The sequence below is a fragment of the Penaeus chinensis genome, chromosome 8 (genome assembly GCF_019202785.1).
Source record: "Penaeus chinensis breed Huanghai No. 1 chromosome 8, ASM1920278v2, whole genome shotgun sequence".
NCBI classification, from domain to species: domain Eukaryota; kingdom Metazoa; phylum Arthropoda; class Malacostraca; order Decapoda; family Penaeidae; genus Penaeus; species Penaeus chinensis.
The window spans coordinates 2,587,208-2,599,707 of record NC_061826.1 but is presented as its reverse complement, the minus strand read 5'-3'; the positions used below and the strand labels follow the sequence as shown (position 1 = coordinate 2,599,707).

The window sequence follows — 12,500 nt, the reverse complement described above, 5'->3', positions numbered from 1 at the left end:
GCAACATATATTAATAATCGACATTTACGGTGTTTATATGGAGAGTAATTAGTCAGGGCTCAAGTTACATATCAGGCCTTGAAGCATCAAACTCTTAGAAAATTTATTCCCTCTGGTCATGAACATGGGTCGGCTGGGGAGTGGTGATGGAGTTGACCAGGTACACACGGTTTTATGAATAAGTGCCCCATTCATGTTATGCTCTACTTCATTGAAGTCCTAAGAAACAAAGTCTATAATGATGTTTCTATCATAAATATATAAAGGGTAATGTGTCACAATACACTGACAACTAAAATGATAAGTGAAATGAAAATGATAATGAATTAAAAACTATCTAAAAATCTATGCAGATTCATAATACCACCAGGGACAGTACTAATTAAACATTTTGGCAACAGAGTAAACATGTTCAGATAACAAAGCAATTGCAGTAAGTCCAGATTTAAATAGTAAGTACTGGATGCTGTCATCTCAAAACACAAATCTTCTAGGTATCTGATATGGTATCTCATAACCCCCAAAATCCACAATTACCCCAAACTAATTTGAACAAGCAACTGCATTTAAAGTTAAAAATAAGTATATAACCCAATGCCAATGGCCATGGCATGTACATACATGCCATGCCCACTGTGAGTTTACTTGTTTAATTGTTTTTACACATAGATGGCTACATTTGTACTAAGTCACCAATGAGCCAATTACGAGCAGTACCTGTCTCGCTCGTTTACCCTTTTCCTTGATTTACGAAAATATTTTGGGTTATCTTATTTTGCTGTTACTAATGCTTATAACATTATAGTAATTATAATGTCTATATTAAAAATAATACATTGATATTCATAGCACTAATAAAAAATATGTTTTTCCCACAAATTCAAGGAAAGGTGAAATCAGGTAAGGTCACAAGGTCTACTAATTGACTCTAAGCACTAGCAGAGCCATCTATGTGCATCTATGAGACATTTCACAAAAATATAAAAAATGAGCACAGAATTTTCCCCATTTTCTATTCTTTTTCCCCCCGTGGCATGTGGTTAAGATTTACAGTCAAATCAGTATCTACCAGCAAATGCTACATGCTGATTTGACTGTAAATCTTAAGGTAGTACAAATTGTAAAGTTCTGTATAGAACACAAAACAAACAAAGTTGAAACTATAATGTAATTTAGTAAGATCCTTTCCTCTTCTGTGAATGTAAGATGAATGAATCACAAAACCTCATTTATTGCACTCTTTCAATCAGTTTTTCATACATTAATACTCAAAATGAGCCAACATCTCATTACCTATAATAGTTTTCGGTGCCCAATATAATTTGAGTGTTCAAAAATCTTTGCAGGTTAAACCACTTTCAAATACATTCAAGGACTACCATTCCCAACTGTTGCCAAAATATTATATAAAACATGTGTGCCTACAGCTATGAGACAAGTGTGCTGGTCCTAAAGCATGTGTTTTCTAGTACTCCTTAATGCATTCACTGGTATAAGAAACAATGAATCAAAGCAAAATAATGACACTGATAAAACCATTGTTCTTACAGAAATTTACTTAAGCCTAAATTTTCTATAGCACAATAATTACTCATAAAAGCAACAAGTCTTTCCTGTTTTCCAATTTTCATTTCCGGTCAAAAGTCTAAAGTGTAAAATAATATAGTTACAAAGTAAATTAATAAATCTCAATCTTATATGAATTATCCTAAACTTTTAAAAATTAGAAACAGACTTGGCAAAAAGAAGCCTCTAATTGGACATCAAAATCTGCCAGAATTCAGGAAATACCATCAATATTTTGAAATACGAAAACATTAAAAAATAAATAAAAAGAGGAAAAAAATTGGTCAATGAAAAATTTAAAATCTGTCCATGCTCAGGTAGTTCTCTTAGCATCTTGTTGCCTACCTTTTCAATATTTATATTAGCCATTTGGCTCATAATGCTGACAAGGGAATTTCCTTAGTAAGGCACTTAAGATGTGGGGGGTTGGGGTGGGTGGGACAAAGACGGAGAGCTACAGTATGGGTGGGATGGGCAAAGCATCATTTTGCTCTAGATGCTTGAGCACATTTGTACGAGGGGGGTCACCCTGGTCACTCCACCACACCAATTTCCCTCTAGAAATATGAAGAGGTGGCTGTCAGACGACTTATCATGGGGGGCAGGGAAGGGATATGGGTCTAAGACTGTATATAGGCCTTCTACTTTTTGGGTTTAAAAAATAGACCAGTGTATTCTTATTCTCTTTTCTAACAGTTGAATATTAAGTTCCTTTTTTAATAGCTTATCAAAAAATATCTAATTTGTTTGTCACCATAAACGTTTCACCAGAAATAAAATTAAATGCTTTGTTTACTAGAACCAGTTGAATTATAAAACACAGTCTGCCACCAAAAAAAAAAAAAAAAAAAAAAAAAAAAAAAAAAAAAAATCAAAATCATTAAAACAGAGGACAGAAACATTAGTAAATAAAATTACATAAAAAATCATACGAAAGTAAAAAAACAGAGGCTAAAAATAGAAATACTGATGCTTTTCCTAATGCAAATCACTAGTGTTGTCAAACTGATTATTTGGCACAAGTCCAATCTGACAAGGCATAACAACTAACATACATTAACACTATAAACTAGTGTAGCAATGATGCTTCTTAATCTGGGGCACTCATATTCTTACATCCTTTTGCTGTTATAAAGTGTTGTTTGCAACCTTGTTAGCAAAGTTGAAATTTGATTAGTTTCATATTTTAGCTAAGAATGCTTGTAAAAATGTAACACTCAACCATTTGATAATTGAGTCTATTACAAGAACTGTTCCAAAAGAACAAAGCTTTATCCCTTTAACTGAGAGTTGTTAGGTTCTTATAGTAGTTACCATACATAAAGAAAACAATAAAGCCAATGAAACTATAAATTTAGGAAAGGAAAAATCCTAGTAAGAAATAAAATATGTAAATATCTGCCTATATTTTCCTCTTTACTTAAAAGAAAATATTAAGAACCTTTTCTTACATTAAGTTAATTTAGACCTTAAGTTTCTATGCCCATGCAACTACTATAAAATGAACTCAGTCTAGGGTCAACACGGACACAACACAATATAGGCTCAAATTCTAAAACATGCTATCTGGATGATTTTTTTCTTTTTCTATCACTCATTTTCCAGTAATAATGCTTGTTTCTCTTTATAAGGAGAAAATGTGGATTATTTCCTTTTCGGTAAGGAAGAATCTTCGTCATAATAAACTATATCATCTAATGGAGATCTCTGGTAATTATGTTTCTTGGGAATGTTTCATAATTTGAGCCATTAAAAAGAAGCAGAAATCATTGCTAAATCAAATTAATAGAAAATATATTAATATTTAATATCTGGAATATATTACATCCATTCCCTAAAACTTGCTTGCAAAAAATATGCTAAAAGTTACAAGTAGTAAAACTAAATCTAATACATATACTGTGTCTATGTCAATTATTAAAATTTATATACTTTTAAGTTGCCAGGTGATGTTGGTGCTCTCCTTTATGATAAAATTCAAGTCATCACTATAGAGGTAAAAAAAGGTGAGCTACATCATGTTTACATACTTATTTACTGGGGCAGTACAATTAGTAAATCACTTGTTTCTGAGACAGTATTTCTCACAAACACTGATATTTAAATAAACCATCAAATATTTGTTATTGAACTAATCAATACCACATACAGCAACATTCTAGGCGAAGTTCAATGACTGGTGTAGAGCATTTCAACTGTTTTCTACATAACTAAATTTAGTCTCCTGTTGTTCGGAACCTCTATTATATACAGATATTCAAAACATTAACAATTTGCATTATGAATTTCAATTATTAGATACGAGTGAGTGAAGAACAGCAACTTGCATTCTGCACATTATCAACTGTACAAAAGTTCTATTAAAATATTTAGTTCTTCCAAAATTACCAAATCACACCTGTAGGAAAGTTTCTGCTGAAAATCACCTACCTGGCAATTTTTTGGTTCTGAAGGATGCATTTGTGATGAAAGATTTTGAAAGTGGAGCTGTTGTAGTCAATGGTGTGAGAGCAACACTAATACCCATTGGTCCATCACTTGGTTGACCTAAGAAAAAAAAGCAAGAGGGAAGACACATTACAGTAACAAAACTCTTGCCCATGTGAGTCTAACAGAGCATCATATCTTCCAGAAAGTGTAATTTCAAATTAGGTAATCACTTACCACTAGGATTCACTTTGAGGGAATTTTTGATGGCATTTGTCATCAGAAGAACATCACCAAACAGTTCATATTGTGCCCTCATGTGCAAATCCTCCAGGGCTTGTATGCCTAAACTTGCAAATTCATTGAACCTGGAAAATGTTGATACTGTTTCACATCACACCGGGTACCATTATATTTGCTTGATACATTCAATATGGAAAGACAGGGTAAAAAAAAAAAAAATAGAACATCTAAGTTCACATGATAAAAAAGGCAGCCTTCAGTAGACAACAGTGGTCTTCAATAGCCTATAGCAGAATCAAGCTTAAAAATAAGATAGAAAGGGAAGAAGATGAAGAAAAAGAGATGGAAAAGAGAGAAAAAGGTAATTTCATTCTTAATTATTCATGTTGACCATCACAACCTTGTGCTAAGCACTTACATTATACAATATGCATGAATCAAAAAAGGTCCTTTTATCCATGCATTACCTACTAATTAAATATTAATCAGACTAGGGAGAAGGGGACACAAGTATTCTCTTTAAAATTAAGTGATATTTGGTGAAAACAGACATGGTAGAAGATAAAGAAAAGAAAAAAAAAGAAATAAATAAAACTTTTTTTCTAATCAGTGAATTCCTGGACAATCAGGTTTTTGAACAGAGGATGTGACAGTAACTACATTCACTACATTTAGCTTAATTACTCCCCAGTAGTCCACTGTAGGTATATGTGGTGCTACACTACCCTGTGGTGAAGAAATCAAAAATCAAAATGAGAAGCTGTCCAGTGCCAGCACCCAGCCAGCTGCAACAAAGGGACAATTCAAATCATCGGTTAATATGTGGCTTGTTTTATTTTTGTTTTAATCACCCATCTATCCCAAGCTGACCCATGCTGACCAGATGCTGCATCTTATGTCCTGATGGAACAGTTGAGAGAAATGCTTACTTTGGAGTATTAACAAGCATTCTCAACTCTTGCCATCACAAAAATTCTTTAAATACAAATACAATTTAGATAATCATATTTATTGCACTGTAAATTCTACTAAAATAATAATTTATGAAATTGGGACTTAAGTGCATCTGTGTATGTGAACACCGCATAATGGAATGAAACAAAATAAAAATGAAAATACATATAAAGAAAACAAATTTAAAATCTTGGCCAATGTTGGACATGAGTTGTTCACATGTACATTACAGGGGTTCATCATGTTGGTGAAATGATGTACAAGCATACCATCTCCCAAGGGATCGTGGCAGCACTGCATTGTCTGTGTACATAAAATCATACATGTATATAAAAATGTACCACCACCCTTCATGCATCCTTGCAGCTCAATATAACTGAAGGAATGAGCGCATGGCAAGCACCAACAAAGCTGGTATTTAATGACACTACCTGCGCAGTTTGACATGAGGGCTATGGTAACACTGTCCAGCACAATTCGGCATCATAGCTGGGCACTGTGTTCCTCCTCCTTTGGCAGCATTGTGGCTGTAAATGAATTAATGTTGGCATTTTTTTTTTTCTGTTTATTTGTTAGGGTTGGTAGGGGCTATCAGGGATGGAAAACTATTTTCTTACCACTGTATTCTAAGGCAAGAGGAAGAAAAGGTTAATGCAAATAGCAGAAAGGGAACCCATACCAGACAGGATGACTGAAGCCCAATCAGCGGATAGGGGATCTCAACCACCGGTTAATCCACTGACCTGCAGTGTGGTCAATGTCCCATCACCAAACACTAATTAAGTGGGGGATATATATAAAAGGTCTTACCAAGTGGCTTAAAGTTTTCCTATACTAAAAGTATCACAATGGAATTTGTCTGTTATCTTGAGTCTAATTATCTAGAGTCAAACCAACTACAAATATCAAAGTGTAATCATTTGCATTATATATTTTTATTTCAAATAAAATGTATTATTTCATCGCTTCACAGAAATTGTTGTTAACAAAGAAATCACTTTACACCATATCATCATATAAACCTTTGATCTTTCAATGCAAAATACTATGTTAAGGTCAGCTGAAAATGTAACAAATTAATGTTTGACTGTAATTGCAATAAACACTAAAAAATACAATGTAGCTGTACTTTTTAGATAATCTATCTCTCAGAAGAAATAAAGCAAACTTGTATTTGTATTCTATTGTGCATTCAGACTTTAATTCTTCACTTGGTAAGCCCTTTCCCTCTATGCAGGGTCAATGCAAAAGCTAGCATTCTGTATTTATGCTCATAGGCCTATGATGAGAGGCTTCCTTTAATTCAGAGATGCTCTCTACATGTACATTCACTTTATCATTTGCTACAGGGGCTAAAATGTGCTGGCACTACTAAAGTTCTGGGAGTTCATTTTCTTTGTACAAGCTTGTAATTCTCTTTACCACAAACTTTTATAATGATATATCTAACCATATATATATTATGGTCAACTGCAACAATTACAGATTTTTTTCTCCTAATAAATGTCAGTTCTCGACCATGTAACTAGACCATGTAACTAAAGTGTACTCCACCAAGTTACATTATAAACACTGTTTACTGTGGTCTACTTATTTTTTTGAATTATAAAACACATTAATATAATGTCAACAGGATTACTAACTTAACCAATACATATGCTCAGATAATGCTTATAGTCCATGCATATGCATATAATTTGAGATATCATGACTACTTATCAGGCTGTAGCAATTTGTCTGCCAGTAAATTACTTGCCCGATCTCATCACTTTTTCATATACCAATAGCTAATTTCCTTATTAAACCACAAAGCATCATGGTATAAAGATGTAAATGTCTTGAACTGCACTCAATTGACTACTAAATTTAAAATTCATGTACAGCTGTAGACCCTTGCCCCTATCACAGATGTTGAATTCTAAGAATAAAGGTAATAATAATAGTAAGTTTTTGATGAAAATGATAATGATTCTGCACAATGTATTTTTGCTATATAAATCATCATATACATAAAAACTTTTCATTTTTTCATGATAATCCTGGTACATCAGATCAAAAAGGCAACTGTAGTCTAACCCTTATACTGCAACATGCCTCACAAGAGGTCTGCTTGGTAGTCTGCAACATGCTTCTTCAGAGCCAGATATACAAATGAATGTCGCAAACATTTGGAACATTTTCACTATTTCTTCACCCAGACCTCCACATCATCCCCTCTATTATCCATGATGTTCCTTAACATCCTACAGCACACTGCTACATAGACACCCAGGCTCTGCTTGGGTTTTCAAAATGTTATGTCGCTTATTTTTGTTTTTCTTTTAGAACCTAAACTGCAGAAAAATACATCATACTAGTCAAGAAGAACTAACTATTTCTGGCATATAAAAATTTCTAGACTTTGTTTTAATCCCAGGTGACTTTTCAACTCTTCTTCTATTGTCAGTGGTTAATTGTAACAATGCAAAGAGGCATATGCATGTGACTATGGGTCTAATGGCCAACTGATCTGTGGGGGACTTTATTTGAAGAAAGGCAATTTTGTTTGAATACTTCTATCTAGTCCATATTCCAGCTCATTTCTCTGTAAGCCTAAATGCAGATATCACAACATTTTTAGTAAAAGAATAATCACTCATCAGCACCATTTAACCAATAGCTGCCCTGCAATAAAGTAAAGGAGTAAAGTAAGGAGTCTTTGCAAAATGGTATGTTTTGTCTTTTCATGGGTAACAGCTTACAGGTTCTCCAGCCACTGCAGCATCATGGAAAAAGACCAACCATCCTGAGTAATGGAAGGGTGGCTAAAAATGCATGCAAATGAATAGGGGAAAATCAGGATATAAAAAGTTCAACGCACCTTGAGTAGTGGAAGTGTGAAAGTGGCATGCTAATGGACATGAGCGAGGGCAGGTCATGCAGACTTCGCTCAGCCGGTCTGCAATAACACAAGTATTGGCAGGTCATTCAAAGAGTCTGTGCAGAAGTGACAGCCTATTGGGGAAAGACGTCTGTGCGTCCATGCGCATGCTGAATTCCAGATATTAAATCAGTTTGACACACAACTTCAAAACACATCTTTACTATTAAATAAAAACAAAGAAAGATTTATCCAAGCCTTAAAAATCCAAATATCAAAGTTAAAAATGACAAGCTTAGTAAGTGAAGTTAATAGATATAAATCATCAATAATCACCAAACAAAGTACAGAAAATGCTGCATGCTATAAAATGCAATCTACTCTTTCATTAGCCAGTGCACACATATGAACACCAAATACACACAAAAGGCAATATATATCTTATCAAAATTTAACATGCTAAATAGGAAACTGACATAAGAAATACTTTTCATAGAAAATTAAACTGATCTATTTACTCTTTACTAAAGAGTTTGAGAGGTTAAGTTCTGTCAAGCCTGCTTTATCATTCACATAAAATGCTAGTTCATTCTAAAACTAGCATATATTCATCAACTCAGCAGACGTCATTTTAGTATATTTTATGTAATCAAATATCAATGTCTCTCTATAGTGTTGATTCTGTAATATCTCATTAGTAATATTTATGTATAATGAAATGTTTTTGTTTGTAAGATTCTATTCCTTCAGATCTGTATGTCTCTTATATGTGAATGTGAATAGAATCTCGTTTGCATTTTCACAAGTATCACATGATCAATCAATATAATCACAGCAAAATGTTTTATGTGTTCCAGCAAAATATCAAGTTTGTGAAGAGTTTTTTAATCAATGCAAAAATGTGATGATCTTGAGCAAAATATCCACACACACACACACATGCAAACCAGGAGAAAATCTCTCTCCAACATGCTATGGCACCCTACTTACATGGCAAAGTAAACTGCATGTAGGAGCTCTGCCAATAACTCTGTAGTAACAGGTATTCTTGGAGTTGGTCGTGGGTATAGGCTAAAGCTACTCTCACTGCCATAGGACGAACGGTGATGGTGACCAGGTCGGTTAAATCCCTGACTGACAATTCTGTAGGGATAAGTCATTTATTGGTCATAATGAATGATGATTGATGATGAAAAAAAGATAAGTCACTCATGAAATATGATTCCTATGATCCATTAACCATTACGGTTAATGGATCAAGTGATAGTAATTCTTCTCAAGTTTTAGGTTATGAGTTCAGTACTATGTGTCACTGGAGCTACAACCACAGTATGTTTAAACACATTACTTTGAAGTCTTAAAACTTCGTAAAACACATAGCTCATTTCTGCTCAGCACCCAATATAACATTTTTGACATCAAAAAGTTTTAATCAACAAGACTGTTTGACAGGATATTTTCTCACAAAAATTTTAAAATTCTAAGTATTTCAAGTAACTTTATATTTAAAAATATGGATATGGGGATCTCGTACATCTAGGAACAAAAAGGTGAGTAAAAGATTTCATACTGAAACAAAGTAAAAAATGAAGGCCAGTTAAGAAGAGATGATGCAAAATACTTACTTTGATGCAGCTTTGCAAAGGTGCATCAGTGCGATCTTGGGTAATGTTGCTAGTCTAGCATTAAAGGCAACCATAATGGCAGTGGCCAGGTGATGCCTTGTTGCTGCAGTGACAGACGTCATTTGTGTTGGGGGTCCCCATCGTACTGTCTCCGCATCTCCAGCCTCCAGTCTTTGCAAGGAGTCCACAGTGAAAGAAGCTGGAGCTAAGCTAGCAGGCTGCAAATAATATAAACATACATGAATAAAAATAAACAGATGGCACTGCAAACTTAGACCTTATAATTTCTTAATGCAAAGTCCACTTTTTCTACTGAACAACATTGCAAAACTAGTGGTAGAAAGTCCTACTACACACAGATTAAACTTATTGAATAGTAAGACACATTCTGAAATCTTCCCAAATGTCGTCTTCAGGAATTGTAGTCTATTTGAGTTTTTCATTCTGATAGCCTTGACCACTTGTTATATGCAATTACACTTTCATCAGCGTGAAATGATGTAGTGCATTAATTAAAAGTTTGAACATCATATTAATCAAGAATACTGACAAGTTCTATTACACAAGGACTGCAATTAATCATTAGAATATGTTGTATCTTTTAATGACAATACTGAATGCATAATATGGCATTTCATGCAGACCTCTGACAGTCCTGCATAATAAACTGAGAAGTGTCATATAACAACTACCTGTAGCATTTCTTCAACCTAACCTTAAAAAAACTCATTATCTTATCATAACTATGGGAAAATGATGAAAATTTCTGTTCTTACCTCATGAAAGACTGACTGTCGTGCGAGGGTTGGAAGGCGAAAAGGAGCAATTCTCGGCTGTCCCTGTTCATCTAACACTTCCATATTATAAAGAGCCAAGAGAGCCACCTCAACACTTCCTACGCCCTGAGGGATAGAAGATATTATCTTATCTCAAAAGACTCTTTGGTGCAAGTGTTACCCCAGGATATATAGGGAAGCATGTCCATTGTCACAAGATGCAGCCATTTACAACACATATTAAGTAAGACTTGTGATATGGAAAACCCATCTCTTAGTTTCTTGAATAATAGATGTTTTTTAATATTTTGATATAATGCATGAGCACTTCAGACTTACATGTAAAACATCAATTTGGCCTGAATGGTTTAAAAAGTCCACAATTCTAATCCAATGACTGTGGATATATAGACTGACCCCTGTTGTTTTTTTTGTGAATTTTGTTACATATAGATAGCTCCACATGTGTTCAGCCACCAAAAAGTCTATCAGGAGGTCCTAGTGACTGTGCCTGATTTCCCATTCCTTGAATTTGTGGGAAAATGTATGTGTAAAGACAGTAGATGGCATGTATTCCTGGTCATAACATGTATTCTTGCCATCTGCGCCAATTGCTAAATAATTTGTGTGGTAAATCATTAAATTTTGAAAATGCTTACCTGGATGTTCAGCTAAATTTCCTATACCTTATTTACTGGTCCCCCTCCCTAAAAATATATATATTGGTTGTCCAACAAAATACTATGAGGATTAACTGCTACTTTATATTTTTAACAAATGCCATTACTATGAAAATGGTGTTGAGAACTGAGTATTGATATTATGCTAATGAATCATTAACCCCTATGACTTTACGTCATAAAAACAATTTGGCTTGTGAGGCAGGTGATGTGCACATGCTGTCAACAATATGTAGCATGACCGGATGGTACATTTCACACCTCCATCCAAGCAGCTGCCCTTCTCCTTGGGCAGGACACAGGTGTCGCTCGGCTTTCTCTTTTCGCACAGGAATAAACATCCGCCCTCCAAGGAAACCGCGCATAAAAGGGCACGTGCGTAAGATGAAGGCAGAGAGACACAGCAGACAGGCCAAGCCACACACAGTCCAGCTCCACCAGCTCGTCCTCCAACCGGGGACACAGGGGTCTCTTGGGGGTCTCATATCTATCTTCAGAAATAAACCATCAAGCTAAGACCCCTTTCATTGACTGCCCAAGACCATCTCTCTTAAGCTTAAATCTGGTGGCTTGCTTTGGTCTCTTACGTTTACACATGCTATCATGGGGAAAATTTGGTTGAGGGTCTTGGGAATGACTTGCCATGAGTGCATAAAGCTCTTGGAGGGTGATTAGACTCATTGGGCATTTAGGAGAGGGCTTTTGCATTATTTCCATCTACAAACAGGGATGGAATGTATCATCTGTGAGCCTTAACTGGAAGAGCACTAACTGCAGGGAGGACACTATTTCTATGCTCAGGATCCTATTACTGGCCGCTGTGACCAGTGGCACAAGTTGTATTATAAAAACTTTAATATTACAAAAAAAAAAAAAAAAAAGCAATAGCTAGAAAAGAGTAGACTATCCCTCATTTTTTTTTTCTTATATGGCATTACAGAAACATGAAATGCATGGTGATCCTCATCCATCCACCTCAACCACTTGTTGATTCCTTCACAAGAAACCTGGTTGAAAATGAAGAGGAGATGGATAATGTAAACGTCACCTCTCCCAACTACTTGTGTATAGCCCAACATCATTCCCATCAGCTCTGCCACAGTCTAGCAGCCAACCCTCTAAACTTGTGTATTGTGAGTAAACATTACACCACATTTCACTGGATAACAAAGTCCCTTTTATAATATATTGCTATGGGCTATTGTTTATCACCATTCATCAACTCTTTCTTTGTCATATTTTTCTGGTCCATATTAATGCTGAATTATGGGGATCTCCTATACTCACCTAACTAAACAATATCACAAATTAAAAAATTAACCCATTGCACTTAAGTCATATAAAACACTGAATTTTCCACAGTATGGGG

General features: G+C 34.8%; 1 protein-coding gene across 1 annotated transcript in view; it reads right to left on the bottom strand.

Moving 5' to 3' along the window:
- LOC125028260 overlaps positions 1–12,500 on the bottom strand; it is a 26,473-nt gene that overhangs the window by 4,621 nt on the left and 9,352 nt on the right. Inside the window, exons 4-10 of the mRNA XM_047617689.1 lie at positions 10,452–10,577; positions 9,676–9,893; positions 9,041–9,193; positions 8,051–8,128; positions 5,622–5,717; positions 4,231–4,361; positions 3,997–4,113 (exon numbers count right to left, since the gene is read on the bottom strand). Coding sequence (XP_047473645.1) covers positions 3,997–4,113; positions 4,231–4,361; positions 5,622–5,717; positions 8,051–8,128; positions 9,041–9,193; positions 9,676–9,893; positions 10,452–10,577 — 919 coding nt within the window. The remainder of the gene's footprint in view (positions 1–3,996; positions 4,114–4,230; positions 4,362–5,621; positions 5,718–8,050; positions 8,129–9,040; positions 9,194–9,675; positions 9,894–10,451; positions 10,578–12,500) is intronic.